Source organism: Stegostoma tigrinum, chromosome 2 (genome assembly GCF_030684315.1).
Source record: "Stegostoma tigrinum isolate sSteTig4 chromosome 2, sSteTig4.hap1, whole genome shotgun sequence".
NCBI classification, from domain to species: Eukaryota; Metazoa; Chordata; class Chondrichthyes; order Orectolobiformes; family Stegostomatidae; genus Stegostoma; species Stegostoma tigrinum.
This window is the reverse complement of record NC_081355.1, coordinates 44,836,062-44,858,250: the sequence shown is the minus strand read 5'-3', so window position 1 is coordinate 44,858,250 and position 22,189 is coordinate 44,836,062. Positions and strand designations below refer to the sequence as shown.

General features: G+C 42.3%; 1 protein-coding gene across 1 annotated transcript in view; it reads right to left on the bottom strand.

Moving 5' to 3' along the window:
- Positions 1-22,189, bottom strand: part of myo10 (myosin X) — a 457,994-nt gene that overhangs the window by 167,970 nt on the left and 267,835 nt on the right. Inside the window, exons 21-23 of the mRNA XM_059653796.1 lie at positions 20,009-20,123; positions 12,776-12,882; positions 12,269-12,481 (exon numbers count right to left, since the gene is read on the bottom strand). Of these exons, the coding sequence (XP_059509779.1) occupies positions 12,269-12,481; positions 12,776-12,882; positions 20,009-20,123 (435 nt within the window). The remainder of the gene's footprint in view (positions 1-12,268; positions 12,482-12,775; positions 12,883-20,008; positions 20,124-22,189) is intronic.

The following is a 22,189-nucleotide window of genomic DNA, read 5'->3' as shown; positions in this document are numbered from 1 at the left end:
GCAGTCATGGTATGATAGTACCAAAGACATGGATATAAAAAAGAAAATGAGGTCCTGCAACAGGAATTGAGGGAGTTTGGTAGCAATTTCAAGGGGACTACTGAAGATGTAATTTCTTGATTACTCGTAGTGCCATGCCTTCCGGCCTAGCGTGGTGGCGTCTCAGCCCAGCATGATGGTCTTTGGTGTATTTGGTGGTCTCCCAGCCAGCATGGACTTCCGATCTCAAATGGATTCCTCAAAGTGTGGTCCCACTGTGGCCAAAGCACTTAAAGACTGTAATGTTTGAACTTTCAATTTTATTTCTGTATTTTTCTACTTAAAAATAATAATGTCTGCAATGTGAAGCTGTTTAACTTTATTTCATATGTTTTACACTATACTATAATTATTACTGCAATGTTTAATTTTTAGCTTTGTTCTTTCTTTTCTACCTTGTTTTTAAGCTTCTGTACCTAGGTACTTGCACCCAAAATGGCACCTTGTATGGTGACATTATACACATTTCACTCTAAACCTGTACTTACATACACATATCAATGAAAATCAAACCAAATCCAAACATCAAATGCGTTGTCGAGTTTAGGAATAGAAAGGTAGGTCAGATGAATAAATGATTGAAAGGATGGGTAAAAGGGAGGGCTTTAGGTTTTTGGATCATCATGACAGCTTCTCAGGTAGGTTCGGACCAATATGATCTGGGCAGTTTTACATCCAGGGCAGCTTTTTGTGAGAATATATAGACATCCCTGCTATAGATGGGGCTGTGCCAGACCTAGTCCTAGCTAATGAAGTTAAGTGACTGAAGAATTATTGGGTGATCATTTTGGAGGTAATGATCAAAGTCATTATGGAAAGGGATAAGGATAGTGCAGAAGTAAAGTATCTATATTAGGGGATGACCAATCTAAATATTATTAGGCAAAATTTGGCGAACAGACTAGCAACAACTACCTGTTGTTAAGTCAACATTTGGGAAGTTGGAGTCTTTTAAAGTAGTATAGTCAGAATTCAGGGCCAGTGTGTGATTCTAAGAATGAAAGGCAAGTACAGGGAACCATGGACGTCAAGGGATATTCAGAATTTGAATGAAGAAAAAGGAAGGATATGTTACGTTAGGTACAGAGCATTCAAAATAGGGGAGGCCCTTCAGAAGTATAGAGGCCCTTTTAAAAGTGGGGGAGGGTGCTTAAAAAGGAATTTGAGAGCTAAGAGTGGCCACAAAATAGCTTTGGCAGATAGGACTAAGAAAAACTCCAAGGCATTTTATAACTATATTAAACAGTGAGTGGATTACCAGAAAATGAGTGGGGGCCTTTTAGAGGTCAGATGTGCAATCTGTGCACAGAACCAGAGGACATAGATGCGGTCCTCAATGACTATTTATCATCTGCATTCACCACAACATTGTAGCCAAAGATTTCAGTTGAACCGATGATGTTCCAGGGCATGTTGCATTAGATATTGGCATAATAAGCATTAGATAGGGCATAATAAGCATTAGATATTTTAGCAGGCATAAAGGTGCATTAATATCCTGGTCCTGGTGAGATGTATTCCAGGATGCAATGGGAGACAAGGGAGGAGATTGCTGGGGCCCTTACAGAGATAATTAAAACTTCGCTGGTCACAACTCAAATGCTAGATGACCGGAAAATAGCTAATGTTGTTCCTTTGTTCAAGGACTGCTTAACAACTAGATCTAGATTGGATCCAAAACTGATTTGCAAATAGGACACAAAAGAGTGATGGTGCAGGTTTGTTTTTGTGATCGGAAGCCTGTGACCAATGCACCATAGGGATTGATACTGGGGCCTTTGCTATTTGTATTAACATTAACATTAACATCTTGAACATGAAAAGGTAAAAGGTATAATTAGTAAGTTTGTACATTACATGAAAATTGGTGGTGTTGTTGATAATGAGGAGAATGGTCACAGGCTACAGTCTGGTGTTGATCAGCTAATAAACTGGAAAGAGCAATGACAGATGGAATTTAATCCTCTTAAGGCTGAGGTAATCCACTTTGCGTGAATCCTTCCCTTATTAGACCTCCCAATGAATGATAGGACCTTAGAAAATACCAAGGAACGAAGTGACATTGGTGTGGAAGTTCGAAGATCCTGAAAATGTCAGCACAGGCAAACAAGGAACAAGGGAACAAGGCATTCAGGACACTTGTCTTCATTAGTCATGGCTGAGACTTTAGGAGCATGGCAGTCTTGTTCCAACTTTATAAAACATTAGTTAGGCCACACATATAATACTGTGTGCAGTTCTGGTTATCACAATTAGAAGAACCTGACTGCGCTTCAGAGGATGAAGAGTAGACTCTCCAGGTTGTTGCCTAGGATGAAAAGTCTTTGTGTTGAGGTTAGACTGGATAGGCTGAGTTTGTTTTCCCTACAGCAGAGGAGGCTGAGGAGGGATCTGATGCAGTATACAAAATTATGACTGCAAAAATAGGACAGATCATGAGAATCTTTTCTCCGTGCCAGACCTCTGTGTCTAAGACCAGAGGGCAGATGTTCAAGTTGAGGAGTAAGTGGTTTAGAGGAAATCTAACAAAAATATTTAACCCAATTAGTGTTAGAAACATGGAACATGCTGGCCCAGGGGGTGGTGGACACAGGTACACTCACAACACTTAAGCAGCATCTGGACAAGCACTTAAAATGCCAGGGCATAGTGGGTTATGGATCAAATGCAAGTTAATGGGATTAGTATGGTTTGGTCTTTGTTGGTCATCATAAATATGGTGGGTTGAAGGGTCTGTTTGTATGTCTGACTCTCTCTCTCCATTTATCTATTTTCAGAATCTCTTCTCTGTCTTTGCTCACTTCTTTAAGTTTACAGTCCTTCTCCCCAATTTCTATACCCACACTGTTTTGGTGTTCGCTAGTGAGAGATACAAAGTATTAATTTAAAACTCCACCTATGTCCTCAGATTCCACGGATAAATTATCACTGTGATCCTTAATGGGACCTATTCTTTCCCTCTTTATCCTTTTATCCTGAATATATTTATGGATTTTCCTTTATGTTACTTAGCATTATTCTTTCACACCGACCTTTTGCTCTCTTTTCACCCTTTTTAAGTTATCCCTTTACATATTCTGTACTCCGGTTGTTCTGTTGTTTTGAGCAATTGGTATCTTCCTCTCATTTTCCTATATCTAAACCTGTATATCCCTTGACATCCAGTGTTTACAGGCTTTGTTGATCCGGTTGTTTGTTTTTATTGGAACATGTTGGACTCATATGTTGAACGCAAAGGGTCTGAGATGCATTTGTTTTGATGCGAGAAGTCTAGTAGATAAGGCAGATGAACTTACAGCTTGGATTAGTATCTGGGAGTATGATGTTATTGATATTACTGAGACTTGGTTGAGGGAAGGGCAAGATTGGCAACTGAATATCCCAGGATATAGATGCTTCAGGCAGGATAGAGAAGGAGGTAAAAGGGGTGGAGGAGATGCATTACTGGTCAAAGAGGATATCACAGCTGTGCTGAAGGAGGGCACTGTGGAGGACTCGAGCAGCGAGTCAATACGGGCAGAGTTCAGAAATAGGAAGGGTGCGGTAACAATGTTGGGGCTGTACCACAGGCCTCCCAACAATAAGCACGAGATAGAAGCACAAATATGTAGACAGATAATAGAAAGACGGAGGAACAACAGGGTGGTGGTGATGGGAGATTTTAATTTTCCCAACATGGACTGGGATTCACTAAGGTGTTTGGGGTTTAAGTGGAGCAGAATTTGTATCCAGGAGGGTTTTCTAGAGCAGTACGTCAGTGGTCCAACTTGGGAAGGGGCCATACTGGACCTGGTGTTGGGGAATGAGCCCGGCCAGGTGGTTGAAGTTTCAGTAGGGGATTACTTTGAGAGTAGTGATCACAATTCCATAAGTTATAGAATACTGATGGACAAAGACAAGAGTGGTCCTAAAGGAAGAGTGCTGAATTGGTGGAAGGCCAACGATAGCAAAATTCAGCAGGAGCTGGTGAATGTGTATTGGGAACAGCTGTTCGAGGGTAAATCCTCAAAGTTGATATACGGGAGGCTTTCCAACAGAGGTTGATTAGAGTGCAGGATAGGCATGGCCCTGTGAAAATGAGGGATAGAAAGGGCAAGATTAGGGAGCCATGGATGATGGATGAAATTGTGAGACCAGCAAAGAGGAAAAAAGAATCATACATAAGGTCTAGGCGACTGAAAACAGATGAAGCTTTGGAAGAATATCGGGGAAGTAGGGCCAATCTGAAACTAGTAATTAAGAGGGCTAAAAGGGGTCATGAAATATCTTTAACAAACAGGGTTAAGGAAAATCCCAAAGTCTTTTATTCAAAGATAAGGAGCGAGAGGATAACTAGAGAAAGGGCAAAGGAGGGAAGTTATGCGAGGAGTCAGAGAAAATGAGTGAGACTTTTAATGAGTACTTTGCGTCGGTATTTGCTGAGGAGAGGGGCATGACGGATGTTGAGATTAGGGATAGATGTTTGATTACTCCAGGTCAAGTCAACGTAAGGAGGGGGGAAATGTTGGGTATTCTAAAAGGCATTAGGGTGGACAAGTCCAAATGGGATCTATCCCAGGTTACTGAGGGAAACGAGAGAGGAAATAGCTGTGGCCTTAACAGGTATCTTTGCAGCATCCTTTAGCATGCGTGATGTCCCGGAGGACTAGAGAATTGCTAATGTTATCCCTTTGTTTAAGAAGGGTAGCAAGGATAATCCAGGTAATTATAGACCGGTGAGCCTGACGTCAGTGATGGGGAAGCTGCTGGAGAAGATATTGAGGGATAGGATCTATTTATATTTGGAAGAAAATGGGCTTATTAATGAGAGGGAGCAGATTTTGTGCAGGGAAGGTCATGTCTTACCAACTTGATAGAACTCTTTGAGGAAATGACAAAGTTGATAGATGTGGGATGGGTTGTAGATGTCATATACATGGACTTCAGTAAGACGTTCGATAAGGTTCCTCATGGTAGGCTGATGGAGAAAGTGAAGTCACATGGGGTCCAGGGTATACTAGCTAGATGGATAGAGAACTGGCTGGGCAACAGGAGACAGAGAGTTGTAGTGGAAGGGAGTTTCTTAAAATGGAGAACTGTGATCAGTGGTGTTCCACAGGGATCCGTAATGGGACCACTGTTGTTTGTGATATACATAAATGATCTGAAGGAAGGTATAGATGGTCTGATGAGCAAGTTTGCAGATGACACTAAGATTGGTGGAGAAACAGATAGTGAAGGGGACTATCGAAGAATGCTGCAGAACATAGACAGATTGGAGAGTTAGGTGGAGAACTGACAGATGGAGTTCAATCCAGGCAAATGTGAGGTGAGATAACAAGGTGTAGGGCTGGATGAACACAGCAGGCCAAGCAGCATCAGAGGAGCAGGGAGGCTGATGTTTTGGGCCTAGACCCTTCTTCAGAAATGTGAGGTGATGCATTTTGGAAGATCCAGTTCAAGAACGAACTATACAGTAAATGGAAAAGCCCTGGGGAAAATTGATGCACAGAGAGATCTTGGTGTTAAGGTCCATTGTACCCTGAAAGTGGTAACGCAGGTTGATAGAGTGGTCAAGGCGGCATGTATTTTCATTCATCGGTCTGGGTATTGAGTACAAGAGTTAGCAGGTCATGTTACAGCTGTATATGACTTTGTTTTGACCACATTTGGAATACTGCATACAGTTCTGGTCCCCACATTACCAAAAGTATGTGGATGCTTTGGAGAGGGTGCAGAGGAGGTTCACCAGGACGTTGCCTGGTATGGAGGGTGCTAGCTATGAAGAGAGATTGAGTAGATTAGGATTTTTTCATTAGAAAGACAGAGGTTGAGGGTGGACCTGATAGAAGTCTACAGAATCATGACAGGTACAGACAGGGTGGATAGCAAGAAGCTTTTTCTCAGACTGGGGGACTCAGTTACTAGGGGTCATGATTTCAAGGTGAGAGGGGAAAAGTTTAAGGGAGATATGCGTGGAAAGTTCTTTACGCAGAGGGTGGTGGGTGCCTGGAATGCGTTGCCAGTGGAGGTGGCAGAGGCAGACACGATCATGTCTTTTAAGATGTATCTAGACAGATACATGAATGAGCAGAGTGCTCAGGGATACAGATCCTTGGAAAATAGGCGACAGGTTTAGATAGAGGATCTGGATCGGCACAGGCTTGAAGGATATGTTCCTGTGCTGTAATTTTCTTTGTTACTTGTTCTTTGTGCTATACTCTCCCTCTTTCCTTCCTGAAGGTGTCTCACTGCTCTGACATAGATATACTTGAAAGTATTGATTTTGAGTTCACTCTGGCCATATCATGTGATTTTATTAAACATTGGCCTTTCCCCAGTTTAGAACTTTGATTTCTTTCTTCCCTGCTGTTATTAGACAGCTGGATGGAACTCTCTAACTCCAATTCATTGTTGATCTTGCTAACGTTAATCCTGTGTGCGAACCTCATGTGCAGCCATAATCTCATTCTGTCGAAGTATCCGATGACCTGTCAGTCCTTGTTTGCTGTGAAATGCTATACTGCTCGCAAAACAAAGCTTTTCATTGTACTTCGGTACATGTGACTCCAATACATCAAACAAAACTTTTCCTCAACAATCTCGAAACTAATGCTCCTCCACTGACACTTCAACCATTTGCCCAGCAGCTCCAGTTCTGACATACTGTTAGACGATAGCCGCAGCCGGACATCTACTGCACGTAGGAGCATAGAATCCCTGCAGTGTGGAAACAGGCCCTTTGGCCCAACAAGGCCACATCCCTGAACACTAGGGGCAATTAGCACAGCCAATCTACCTAGCATGCACATCTTTGGACTGTGGCAGAAAACTAGAGCACCCGGAGGAAACCCACACAAACAGAGGGAGAACGTGCAAACACAACACAGACAGTTACCCAAGGGTGGAATTGAACCCAGATCCCTGGCACTGTGAGGCAGTAGTGCTAACCACTAAGCCACTATGCCATCCTGTGGTCACCAGGGACAAGTGAAACTTACATGACTTGCCACATTGCACAAGATGAACATATTAAGGGTACCAGCACTGCTAAGACGGCTTCCTTTAAGCCTCTAAGTTATTCCTTAAAAAATATTATTCTTATGCAAGAATACTATGCACTGACTTCCCTTACACAAACCGTACTTCCCTTTGTTGCTTATAATTACATTTTTATATTGGTCGTGACTTTCATTTATTCCTGTTTCTCAGTTAATCCTTTTTATAAAACAAAAACACTTTTAAAAATCTTGAACCAATCAATACAATACTTTCCTATGATGTTACTGTTTTGACGTTTTCCCAAACAGTAATCATCTGAAGCTGCAGCTATTAAACTAGGACTCCCCTCCTTCTGCTCAGTTAAACATAAAGAATAGAGCCTTACAAGCTATGAAACAAAAAAAACTGAAAAAGCACTTTGCCTTCTCCACCAAAATAACTCAGTGGTCCAAATTCCCAAAAATACACATTCATTCTGGCTGTGTGTTCTCTCCCATCTGCTTGTAAAAGACTTTTGGACTGTGTCGTCATTGTCTTCATTCTGTGAAGGCAGCTATCCAAAACGTTCCTGGTGACCTGGTGACCTTGAGACCTGCTCTTCTGGTCCAATAATGTTTGCAACCACATTCAAATCCTGGGTACTCTCTCTGCAGTGCCAAAGTCATCTACCTATCAAATGCTCAGTGCCCTGCTGACATGTCTATGCAACTCAGGTGATACCCAGTGTAGGCATGAACGGCTTGTCACTCTATTTGTTTCGCTTTCATTTTGTCAATTTTTGGAGCTGTGGATAATTTCTTTGACTCTTTAAATGTTAAAAATCAGCCTTCCAAAATGCTTGTACACTGTTATTCGGCTCCAATTGAGAGCAGAGTGATTACACACGGAGATCACTACTTTTAGATCAACATATTACTTGGCTTCGGTGTTTTTGAGGCCCTTCACTTTTGTTCACGACTTTGGCAGTCCAAAAGTCCAGTTGAATAAGTGGGTTTCGAATGTGTGGTTCAGGGTGGCTTTTAATTTTAGCACACTGACTCAAACAGCTTTGTATGATCACTAAAAGAGGGTAGATAGTGTGTGGGTGTGAGACAACTGTGCTAAAAGGTCATGCGTCATTTACCTACTCCTCCACTATTCTGTCTACCAGATGCCATTTGCTCATAATTGTAGGCCATAAGACCATATGACATAGGAGTGGAAATAAGGCCATTCGGCCCATCGAGTCCACTCCACCATTTAATCATGGCTGATGGGCATTTCAACTCCACTTACCCGCACTCTCCCCGTAGCCCTTAATTCTTTGCGAGATCAAGAATTTATCAATCTCTGCCTTGAAGACATTTAACATCCCAGTCTTCAGTGCACTCCGTGGCAATGAATTCCACAGGCCCACCATTCTCTGGCTGAAGAAATGTCTCCTCATTTCCGTTCTAAATTTACCCCCTCTAACTCTAAGGCTGTGCCCACGGGTCCCAGTTTCCCTGCCTAACGGAAACAACTTCCCAGCGTCCACCCCTTCTAAGCCATGCATTATCTTGTAAGTTTTTATTAGCTCTCCCCTCAACCTTCTAAACTCTGGTGAATACAATCCCAGAATTCTCAGCCGTTCATCGTATGTTTGGCCTACTATTCCAGGGATCATCCGTGTGAATCTCCGCTGGACACACTCCAGTGCCAGTATGTCCTTCCTGAGGTGTGGGGCCCGAAACTGGACACAGTATTCTAAATGGGGCCTAATTAGAACTTCATAAAGTCTCAGAAGCACATCTCTGCTTTTATATTCCAACCCTCTTGAGATAAAATGACAACATTACATTCGCTTTCTTAATCACGGACTCAAACTGCAAGTTAACCTTTAGAGAATCCCGGACTTGCACTCCCAGATCCCTTTGTACTTCGGCTTTATGAATTTTCTCACCATTTAGCATATAGGACCATAAGACATAGGAGTGGAAGTAAGGCCATTCGGCCCATCAAGTCCACTCCACCATTTAAATCATGGCTGATGGGCGTTTCAACTCCACTTCCCTGCACTCTCCCCATAGCCCTTGATTCCTTCTGAGATCAAGAATTTGTCGATCTCTGCCTTGAAGGCAACCAACGTCCCGGCCTCCACTGCAGTCCGTGACAATGAATTCCATAAGCCCACCGCTCTCTGGCTGAAGAAATGTCGCCTCATTTCAGTTTTAAATTTACCCCCTCTAATTTTAAGGCTGTGCCCACGAGTCCTAGTCTCCCTGCCTAACGGAAACAACTTGCTGGCGTCCACCCCTTCTAAACCATACATTATCTTGTAAGTTTCTATTAGATCTCCCCTCAACCTTCTAAAATCTCATGAGTACAATCCCAGGATCCTTAGCCATTCATCATACATTAAACCTACCATTCCAGGGATCATCCGTGTGAATCTCCGCTGGACACGCTCCAGGGCTAGTGTGTCCTTCCTGAGGTGTGGGGCCCAAAATTGGACACAAATATAGTCCGTGCCTGAATTCTTTTTTCCAAAATGCAAGACCTCGTATTTGCTCACATTGAATTTCATCAGCCATTTCCTAGACCACTCTCCTAAACTGTCTAATTAACAGCCAGTTGGTTATGTGTTGCTTAATAAAGAAAATCCAGCTCACTTGTTAAGGAAAATAAATTAAATTTAACCAACTTGTTTTAGTTTTTTTGACAAGGTAACAAATGAGGTTGATAAAGGTTATGTGTTTCATTTAAGATACATGAACTTCCAAAAGGCATTTAATACAGTACCATAACAGGCTTGTCAATGAAGATAAAGCCATGGAAAAGGGCCTGTAGTTGCACAAATTCAAAGTTGGCAGAGAGACAAAAAACAGATAATATTGGTGCATTTTTTTTTCGTCGGACTGAAAGAAACAGAAGTTATATAGGAAGGTTTCTCAGGGGTTGGTGCATCTCATAAATAGTATATAGTATTGCCACTGCACATTAATGGTTGGGAATGCGGTAGTGGATGCAGTGCAAATCAAGAAGTATGCTTTGTCCTGGATACTGTTAAGCTTTTTAAAATGTCATGAGGTGTGTATTAATTGAGGCAAATGGAGAATATTCCATCAGACTCCTGACTTATGCCTTGAAAATGATGGACAGACTTTGGGGAATCAGGCAGTCCGTTAGTTAGCACAGCAATGTAGATGATTTGGCTGTCCTCTGAAATGACCTGGAACATCATTCAGTTCAAGGCAATTAGGGATCAACAAAGTATGTTGACGTTGCAAGCAATGCCCACAGTGCAAAGACTTTTTAAAAAAATTTGGACTCTCAGCCATTCAAGTGACATGGGAAGCAGACAGTAAAGTGAAGTTGCATCCCAAGATCAATAATAATCATAATGAATGACAGAGCAGACTAAGCAGGTTGTATGGTGTACTCCTGTTCCCGTATCTTGTGTCATTTTATCCTTGTAGAAGATGTTACAAGTAAAACCTACTAGACGCCAGGTAATCATGTCAGTGCCATCACTACTTGCTCATTTGCAATGCTTCATCGCCCCTCTGAGAATGTAGTCCTGCCTGTTCATGCTGCCTGTAATATCATACATTAATCAGCAACTAACTTCCAAGAAGCTGATAACCCCTACCAATAGCATTGATGGGAACTTGCTGCTCAACACATCGATGCAAGATTAAGATAGGGCACTAGTTGGAGATTTGGGAACTAAAAATGCATTACCACTATCAAATCTATATCAGTCAATCACGGATGGCCCCACACAGATGAGGATGACTCTCTTCCACTCTTAGGGTGAGTTCATAGGTGACTGTGCAGACCGATGCGGCTACCACAGGCTCTGTTACACTTGGGGCAGGTGGTCGTCCCGGAAAGGGGTAGGTGGGATGTTGGTGCAGCAGAATGCTCCTTTCATCGTTTTCACCTGGCTTCCAACTGCACCAGCCGCCCCAAAGGCAAATCTCAAAGTGCTAGGTGCCTTCCCGGATGATCCTCCTCCCTTTGGATGGTCTTAGTCCAGAGATTCTCAGGTGTCTGTGGGAACTGAGGTCTTGAGGGTATCACTGAAGTGCTTCCTCTGTCTACTTGGGGTTTGCCTGCCACTTCAAAGCTCGGAGTAGAGTACCTGCTTGGGGAGTCTCGTGTAGGTCATGGGGATGACCTGCCCGGCCCATCATTGCCGATCAAAGGCGGTCAGTGCTTCTGTGATGGGGATGTTGACCTGGTTGAGGGCGCTGGTGTTGGTGTGCATCTTATTTCCCAGTGAATTTGCAGGATCATGCGCAGGCAGCGTTGGTGGTACTGCTCCAGCACCTTGAAATGTCCGCTGTAGACAGTCCACATTGCAGAGCCACATAGCAGGGCACGAACCGCCACAGCACTTATACCATGATCTTGGTGTCAGAAATGTTGTCATCGCCAAAGGCGTCCCCATGGACTTTGATGATCAGGGGTTTACTCCACAATGCCAGGCCAGGTTCGTGGAGGACCTTAGTCTTGTGCATGTTCAGGGTGAAATCTATGTATGTAGTCAATCACAACATAATGTGGACAATTTGCTTTTTTCTGGCATATGCTCCTTTCACTTACACTGGCATACTTACCAACATAGCATGGGGAGGGAATGGTATGATGACAATATCACTAGATTAGATCTATGGATCCAGAGACCCAGACTAATTATAAGGGACACAAGTTTGAATTCAGTGTTCAACAAAAATTAGGAACTAAACTTAATCCAGTGGCAACTATACATTCGTCAATTGTGCACTGGATGTGTGTTGCGACAATAATTTTGTAACCAACCAGCAACAGAGGAACCAGCTTCTTAAGTACAGCATATGGAATGCAAGAAAATAATGCTTTAAATATTCAGCAGTGCACCAACAGTAATTACATATTTCATAATATAATTAGGATTAGGTTTTCAGTCTCACCAAATGTGATGGCAGTATTCAACAAACTATAAATACATCTGAGAATATTTTACTCAGTACGTATGTTACAATGGACTTAAAATTCTTATATTCTCAACCATAATCATCAACACTATTGAATTAATGTCCTTCTTGGAAAATAGACTCCGATGTGGAAAGCAGAAAAATGGCTCCGTAATCCCAATTAATTGAAATAAAAAGGGTATTCAGTCAGCATAAGGTACCGGTCACCATACACTGAAGTTTCATGACTTCTGCTTATAAAATACTATTCTTGGAAGTAAGTAAAAGCGCATTTGTTAGCAGCTGTGGTGAGGACTCATACATCATACCTTCCTTCCTGCGCTTTGTTTCTTTGTACCTCTTCTTCTGCTATTTTATTTTCAAGTAGTTGTTTATAATGTCTGCGTGCGAGCTGACCTCGTCGTTGTGTCTGCAATATAATTGTGGAATTCCTTACACATTGGAACCTCTTTCTCCAGAAGAAAGCTCGATAATTTTTCTGAATTACAACAACCATGTGAAGAACCTTTTTGTACCGTTTCCTATTTGGGGTGAAAAAATCTTTTGTTACTATGGTAATATGACAGCACAGAAGTTCATACACTAACACTTATTTTCTTAAAGAAGTCAAAACAAAGTTGTTAGAAATTTGTTTTGCAATAATTAAATGATACATTGAGTCACATGTTATCATAGAAGAAATTATCAAATCAAGTTACTCTGCTTCATTTACTTAGAACATGGTCTTAGATTATCAACAAAATGCAAGCAAATTCAGGCTATGCAAGTAATATTGAATAAACTTTGCTCTTCCATTCAAAATGTTTATTACTTACCTTGCCAAATAGCCAAGGACATAAGCCTGTATTATCACAGCAGCTTTGCAAACCTCAACTTCACGTTCTTCTTCCAGCCTGTGTTCAAGAGACTCCCGGATGAAAACCTAGATAGAGCAGAACATATGGTAAGACGTGTAAGTCTCCACTAATGAAAAGACATTTCTGTCTTTTGGTTTGTGCAGATAGAATAATAGGTATTTTCTGTTACACACTTAGGACTCCATTCTTGGAATTCATGACATACATTTTTAAGTAAAGAAAAAGATAAAGAGGAATGTTTCATAACTGTTCAATGGAAAACCACTTGAGACTTCTCGATTACTGCCAATATCATAATATTAACTAACTTGCATCTAAATTTTGATTGGTATAATAGTTTATATTGACACAATTCAAATTGACAAAAAAGCCTAAAGAGAGATGTTGATTGATTAAAATGTATGTATGTTGTAATTCATTAAAGAGATTCTGATATTACATAATCGCAAAAAAGTGTTGCAGTACAGAAGGACATTCATCCCATTAGGTCTGCACTGGCTCTTCAAATGAGTATCATTTACCTCCTGCCAATCTCCTGCTTTTTCACCCCAGATATCCTTGCACGTTACTTTCATCAAAATGATCATCCAACACCCTCTTAAATGCATTAACTCAATCTCCCTTCCCTACAGTTTCAGGCAGTTCATTTCATACTTTAACTACTCACTCAGTGAAAAAGATTTTACCCATCTCACATTTGCTTCTTTTGTAAATCACTAAATCTGTGTTCTTGATCTTTTTATAACTGGGAAATTTCTGTCCATCTATTCCATCCAGCCCCCTCATGACTTTGAAGACCTCTACCAGATCTGCTGTTGGCCCTCTTCTCTCCAAGGAGAACGGTACAATTTCTTCAATCTACCCTCTTAACTGAAACTTCTCATCCCTGGAAGAATTCTTGTAAATCTCTCTGCACCCTCTCCAAAGTGCACAAAGTCATAGGGATCCACAGCACAGAAACAGACCTTTTGGCCCAGTGAATCTACACCAATTAAAAACCAGCTAACTATTCTAATTCCATTTTTGCGCACTTGGCCTATAGCCTTTTATGCCCTGGTATCGCAAGTGCACATCTAAATACTTCTGACATTTATGAGGGTTTCTGTACTAACCAGCCTACAGGCAGTGAATTCCAGACTCTCACCACCCTTTGGATGAAAAGGTTTCTCCTCAAATCTCTAAACCTTCTCCCCTTAAATCTATGTCCCAGGTCATTGATCTTTCCATCAAGGGAAAAGGTTTCTTCATGTTTACCCTATGTCCCTCATAGATTACTTTCTTATGCTTCGTATGCTTTGACAGCTTTCCAGCCAGGGTGGTTTGTATGCATGAACACAGATCGCTCTGCTGCTCCATTTAGAATTGTACCCCCTATTTCATATGTTCCTCAAATATTCCTCCTACTAAAAGGCATCACCTCACACTTCTCTGGATTGTACCCTTCTATCCGTCCACTCCATGGTCTTGTTTATATCTTTGAGTTATATGCAGTCCTCCTCACAAATTTACAATTTTTAAGTTTCCAGCCATCTGCAAGCTTTGAAAATGTCCCTGAACACTAAGAGGACGGCGCAGTGCTCAGTGGCTAGCAAAGCAGCCTCACAGCGCCAGGGACCCAGGTTCAATTCCACACTGTCTGTGTGGAGTTTGCACATTCTCCCTGTGTCCGCACGGATTTCCTCCGGGTTCTCTGGTTTCCTCCCACAGTCCAAAGATGTGCAGGCTAGGTGGATCGGCCATGTTAAATTGCCCACAGTGTTCAGGGGTGTGTGGGTTATAGGGGGATGGGTCTGGGTGGGATGCTTCAAGGGGCGATGTGGACTAGTTGGGCCGAAGGGCCTGTTTCCACACTGTAGGGAATCTAATCTAATCTGGATCATCAATATACATCAGGAGAAGCAAGGGACCCAATACAGACCCCGGGGAATGCCACAACAAACTTTCTTTCAGTTTGAAAGTTATCAGTTGATCATGACTCCGTTTCCTATCACTCAGTCAATTTTGTTTTGATGGTGCTCCTGTTCCTTTTGTTCCATAGGTATGACTGTCCTTATAGGCCTGATATGCAGCATTCTTATCAAATACATTCTGGAAGTCCACAAACATTGGGGGCGGCACGGTGGCTCAGTGGTTAACACTGCTGCCGCACAGTGCCAGGGACCCGGGTTCAATTGCACCCATGGGCAAGTGTCCGTGTGGAATTTGCACATTCTTCCTGAGTCTGTGTGGATTTTTTCCAGTTGATCTAGTTTCAAACCACAGTCCAAAGACATGCAAGTTAGGTGGATTGGCCATGCTAAATTGCCCATCGTGTCTAGGAATGTGTAGGTGAGGTGGATAAACCATAGGAACTGCAGGGTTGCAGAGTAGGGTGAGATGTGGGTGGAACGCTCTTCAGAGACAGTTGGTGTGGATTTTTTTGGCTGAATGGCCTTTTTCCACACTATAGTGATTCTGTAATTCTACACCATATCCAAAACATTACCCTCGTTGAGTTTGTTACATCTTCAAAAAACTCCAGCTACTTAAATGCAACTCCACTTTAATAATCGATGCTAACTCTTTCTACATTAACTCATGTTTTCCATATGATCTAAGTCATTGCTTCCCTACTACTGATCTGTAATTGTGGCAGCATCCTCACAAACATCTTGAACAAGGCTACAATGCTGAAATCTTCCAGGTTTTTGGCACGTTCCCCCAAGTCTAAGGAAGACTGAATGATAATGGCCAATGACCCTGCAATCATCATTCTTGCTTCCTTTACACCACGCCCGAAGAAAGAGCTGAGCTATGAAAGCTTGTGTTTTCAAGTTGACCTGTTGATATAACCTGGTGATTTTTGACCAGTCCAACACCAGCATCTCAACACATTCAAAATCCTTGGCTACATCTCATCCAATCCCAGTACCCTGTTAACTGTGTACCAACAATCTATCCACCACTTTTTTGTCAACAATTTTCAACCCTTCCAGTGACACTGTTTCCTCCTCAGTCACCATGACCTAGATAATATCTCCCTCTTCGCTGAAGACAGATACTAAGTATTCTGAACAGGTTTTTAAGAAGATTTGTGGAAGAGGTTGTAGATTTACTCGCTGAGCAGGAGTGTTTGATTGCAGATGTTTTGTTACCCTGCTTGGTGAAATTGTCAATGCACCTCTGGGTGAAGCACTGGTGTTCTGTCCCGCTTGTTATTTACATGCCCCAGGTTGCTGGGACGGTTGGCATCATTTCCAGTTCTGTTTTTCAGAGGTTCATATATCAGGCGCAGTTCAACGTGTTTGTTGATGGAGTTCCAGTTGGAATGCCAGGCCTCCAGGAATTCCCTGGCATGTCTCTGTTTGGCTTGTGCTATTATGGGTTTGTTGTCCCAGTTAATATTCATGTCCTCCTTTGTCTGTGCTGTATTGAGACCAGTAAGAATTGGTCACGTCTTTGGTGGTTAGCTGGTGTTCATGTTCGCTTTTTTTGTGAATTTTATTCCAGTGAGGATGTTGTTAATGCGTCAGTAGGTTACTTCTAGTCGTGTGCATTTGATAATCGCAAAGGTGTCATTTACATAGTGAACCCAGGGCTTGAGTTGTATTGTGGAGAGTGCTGTCCTTTTCTACCCTTTGCATTACCAATTCTGCAATCAGTCCTGATATTGGGGACTCATTTGTGCTCCACTGATTTGTTTGAATATACAGTCGTTGAAGGTGAAGTGGTTTATGAGGCACAGATCCAGCAGTCTCAGGGTGTTGATGCTGTTGGTGTCATGGGGTGTCTACTTTCCTGATTTGTTCAGCAGTGTTGCAATTGTCTCTTTGGCCAGGTGCATGTAAGTAGTGAATATTGTAGGAGTTCCCTTTCACACTGAACTTGTATGCTATTACGATTTCAAGTCTCTCAAATCAATAAGATTAGAACAGTAAGTGCAAGCTGCTCCATTGATGCTGTAACTGAGTGGCTTGAGCACTTGAAGATAAAAGAACTTAAAGTTTCTAAGCAGTAAGTGAAGATGTGGGAATAATCACAAATACTTTTTCAAAGACAAACAACTGGCTGAATGGTCACTTTCGGTGGTGCAATTTACGATGATTTTAGAACATAGAACAGTACAGCACAGAACAGGCCCTTCAGCCCACGATGTTGTGCCGACCATTGATCCTCATGTATGCACCCTCAAATTTCTGTGACCATATACATGTCCAGCAGTCTCTTAAATGACCCCAATGACCTTGCTTCCACAACTGCTGCTGGCAACGCATTCCATGCTCTCACAACTCTCTGCGTAAAGAACCTGCCTCTGACATCCCCTCTATACTTTCCACCAACCAGCTTAAAACTATGACCCCTCGTGCTAGCCATTTCTGCCCTGGGAAATAGTCTCTGGCTATCAACTCTATCTATGCCTCTCATTATCTTGTATACCTCAATTAGGTCCCCTCTCCTCCTCCTTTTCTCCAATGAAAAGAGACCGAGCTCAGTCAACCTCTCTTCATAAGATAAGCCCTCCAGTCCAGGCAGCATCCTGGTAAACCTCCTCTGAACCCTCTCCAAAGCATCCACATCTTTCCTATAATAGGGCGCCCAGAACTGGACGCAGTATTCCAAGTGCGGTCTAACCAAAGTTTTATAGAGCTGCAACAAGATCTCACGACTCTTAAACTCAATCCCCCTGTTAATGAAAGCCAAAACACCATATGCTTTCTTAACAACCCTGTCCACTTGGGTGGCCATTTTAAGGGATCTATGTATCTGCACACCAAGATCCCTCTGTTCCTCCACGCTGCCAAGAATCCTATCCTTAATCCTGTACTCAGCTTTCAAATTCGACCTTCCAAAATGCATCACCTCGCATTTATCCAGGTTGAACTCCATCAGCCCACCTCTCAGCCCATCTCTGCATCCTGTCAATGTCCCGCTGCAGCCTACAACAGCCCTCTACACTGTCAACGACACCTCCGACCTTTGTGTCGTCTGCAAACTTGCTGACCCATCCTTCAATTCCCTCGTCCAAGTCATTAATAAAAATTACAAACAGTAGAGGCCCAAGGACAGAGCCCTGTGGAACTCCACTCACCACTGACTTCCAGGCAGAATATTTTCCTTCTACTACCACTCGCTGTCTTCTGTTGGCCAGCCAATTCTGTATCCAAGCAGCTAAGTTCCCCTGTATCCCATTCCTCCTGATCTTCTGAATGAGCCTACCATGGGGAACCTTATCAAATGCCTTACTGAAGTCCATATACACCACATCCACAGCTCGACCCTCATCAACCTTTCTAGTCACATCCTCAAAAAACTCGATAAGGTTTGTAAGGCATGACCTACCCCTCACAAAGCCGTGTTGACTGTATTTGATCAAGCCATGCTCTTCCAGATGGTCATAAATCTTATCCCTCAGAATCCTTTCTAACACCTTGCAGACGACAGACGTGAGACTTACCGGTCTATAATTGCCGGGGATTTCCCTATTTCCTTTCTTGAAGAGAGGAATTACATTTGCCTCTCTCCAGTCCTCAGGTACGACTCCAGTGGAGAGCGAGGATGCAAAGATCTTCGCAAGTGGCGAAGCAATTGCATTTCTCGCTTCCCAAAGCAGCCGAGGACAAATCTGATCCGGGCCTGGCGACTTGTCAATCTTAATGTTTGACAAAATTTTCAGCACATCAGCTTCGTCTATCTCTATCCATTCCAGCATGCACACCTGCTCTTCAAAGGTTTCATTCACTACAAAGTTGGTTTCTTTCGTAAAGACAGAAGCAAAAAACTCATTTAGGGCTTCCCCTACCTCCTCAGGCTCCACACACAAGTTCCCTATGCTATCCCTGATCGGCCCTACTCTTTCTTTGACCATTCTCTTATTCCTCACATAAGTGTAAAATGCCTTTGTGTTTTCCCGGATTCCTTCTGCCAAGCCTTTCTCGTGCCCCCTCCTGGCTCTCCTCAGACCATTTTTGAGCTCCTTCCTTGCCTGCATGTAATCCTCTCTAGCTGAACTTGACCCTAGCTTCCTCCACCTTATGTAAACTACCTTCTTCCTTTTCACTAGAAGCTCCACCGCTCTCGTCATCCAAGGTTCCTTTATCTTACCCCTTCTTGCCTGTCTCAGAGGGACATATTTACTCATCACTCCCAACAACTGTTCCTTAAACCGTCTCCACATGTCTATAGTTCCCCTACCATGGAACCACTGCTCCCAGTCCATGCTTCCTAACTCATGTCTAATCGCATCATAGTTTCCTCTTCCCCAATTAAATATCCTCCCATTTTGCCTAATCCTCTCCTTCTCCATAGCTATGTAGAATGTGAGGCAGTTATGGTCACTATCACCAAAATGCTCTCCCACCACAAGATCTGATACCTGCCCCGGCTCGTTTCCGAGCACCAAGTCTAGAATGGCCTCTCCCCTCGTCGGCCTGTCAACGTACTGCGTTAGGAAACCCTCCTGAACACACCTTACAAAAACAGCTCCATTCAAATCTTCTGCTCGAAGGAGGTTTTTATAAACAATTTCCACACTTATTCATTTTCAAATCAGCAACTGACCTTAGCTGATACTTTTTTCACTTCCAAGTATGTACTATTCACAGTGATATGAATTATACTCAACTCAACTAACAGCTATGCTAGATATGGAACACACTTGTTCCTTATCTGTATTGTTGAATAACACACAAGATCTATGTTTATCAGTAACCAAGCATTTGACAACTTTTGTGACTGAGCTTGGCATCAGAATACTCGATGGACCACCAAAAAAATACAAGGTAATTGTCCAGTGACAGCAATTACTTTCAAGTTTGACAGGCCTTGACAATATGAGAATTAATAAATAAATGTTCGTAGAATTTTTCTTAAAACATTGGACAATGCATTCTGATGTTGAAATGAAACAATGAATGCTTTCAGCTAAGTAGAAAGCCTGAAAAACTTTGATAAGAAAACAAGAATATGTTTTTAAACTGACCAAAATACTGATTAAACTTAAATTATTTTAGCTATGTTGGATTTTACAAGTCAGTGAATACATAAATCAATCATAGAAAGATTGTACTGCTAAACAGTACTTATGAAAAGGTTGGGAGGACATGGTTTGCTAGAATAGTCCATTCCCAATAATTCTTAAAAATGAATTGCATACATTGCTTTTCCTGATGGGGGTGGTGGTGAGGGAAGAACACATCTCCAATCCAAGTTTACCTTCATTCTCCCCAGCTGCCAATCTGTATTAGTGTTGTCATAGTAATAAAGTAATGCAGCACACTTCCCCTTCAAATCATCAGGTAAACAGAGGTTCCTCATCAAAACTTTATATCTGAGGAGAAAACCAAAACAAACAATCATTTTCTTCTATTCCATTCCTAGTGGCTTAAATTTTCACTTGGATGTTAAAGACTGTTTCTTAAAACTTCTGTAGGAAACTCTTGACCATTCACTGTAACTACTGTAGTTGGATTTGAGACAAATGGGGCAGACACAACATACACAGAACAGTACAGCACAGGAACAGACTGTCCGGCTCATGATGTTGAGTCAGACATAGTGCTAAATTAAACTAATCCCTTCTGCCTGTTCCTGGTTCATATCCAAGTCTCTCTGCTTATTCCTGTACTTATCTAAAAGCCCCTTAACCACTCCTATCATATCTGCCTCCACCACTACCCCCAGCACCACATTCTGGACACCTATCTATCTGTGTTTAAAAAGACTTCCCCCCCCCCCCTCTCTAATCTAAAATGCATGGTCTCCAAAGAATAGTGGACAGTATTCTACACTTCCCAGGAAAATTTTAAACACAGTCAGAGGGTAGACATAGGTAAAGCTTTTGCCACTGTTAATATGGTCATTGGCAAATAATGCATCTCCAGTATGAAATCCATTTCAACAGAATCTAATGACAGATATGTAAGGACAAAATGAAGAACTCAGTCAGAGATAGTAATAATTGTCGATCTGGAGTCAGAGAAAACACAGTGCGGAGCTGGAGGAACACAACAAGCCTGGCAGCATCAGAGGAACAGGAAAGCAGATGTTTTCGGTCAGGACCCTTCATCAGCTTTCCTGCACCTCTGATACTGCCTGACTTGCAGTGTGCCTCCAGCTCCGCACTGTGTTATAAATGAAGAACTTATTCATTTTTGGTCAGAATGCTGATCCAGAGAGGAGGTGATAGCCTAGAGGTATTATCGCTGGGCTGTTACTCCAGATGACCCAGATAATGATCTGGGGATCTGGTTCAAATCCTGCCTTAGCAGATGGTGGAGTGTGAACGCAATAAAATGTCTGGAATTAAGAATCTAATGATAACCATGAATCCATCGTAAATTGGTGGGAAAACCTCATCTGGCGCACTGATGCCCTTTAGGGAAGGAAACTGCTGGTCTACATGTGACTCCAGACCCACAGCAGTGTGGTTGACTCTGAACTGCCATCTGGGCAATTAGGGATGGACAATAAATGCTGCCTCGGCAGCAAGCCCACATCCTGTTAATGAATAAAAAAGATCAAGATCCTTAATTTTTTTTTATATAGAGGACCAGAGGTCACTGGGATTAGAGTGGCTTTTGTTAGAATTAGTTGATTACTTTAAAATTGTGTCTATTGACTCAGTTGCTGTGATGATATTTGTCACAGCTGTCAAAATTTGAGCAGAATTTTCACAGCAGGTCAGGAAACACGAATTAGCCAGAGGCCTCTTCAATGAGATGGAAACATCATAAATAGATTTCTTTTTCCCAGTCACAGACCATCAACCAGGCAGAAAAATCCTCAATGATCAATCAATGATCAGAGGTATAGATAGAGTAGACAGCCAGAGACTTTTTCCTAGGGTGGAGGTGGCTATTATGAAGGGGCATAGTTTTAAAGTGTGCGGAGGTAGATATAGGGGAGATGTTAGAGGTAGGTTCTATACTCGGAGAGTGGTCAGGGCACTGAATGCATTGCCAGAGCGGGTAGTGGAGTCCGCCTCATTAGGGTCATTTAAGCGGCTATTAGATAGGCAAATGGATGATAGTATAAGGCAGGGGTGGAGATTAGAGAGACTTCAGGATTAGGGTAAAAGTTTGGCACAATATCATGGGCCGAAGGGCCTCTACTTGCGCTGTACTGTTCTATGCTCTACGTTCAAGGAAAAGCTTTTAAAATTACAATAACATTGTATTAACACACCACACCAGAAGTATGTACTCTCTTGAATGCCCTCTGTACATGTTCATATTTTTTCCCAATACATGCTCATTGCTTTATGATAAGCCAGAACCACTTAATTTTATGAATGAGAAATTATTTTTCATAGAGGAATTAATGGCAGCTAAGTTAACGAGTCTGTTCAAAACTCATACAGTGTGCTTTGGAAATCATGGGAATCAAAGGATATAG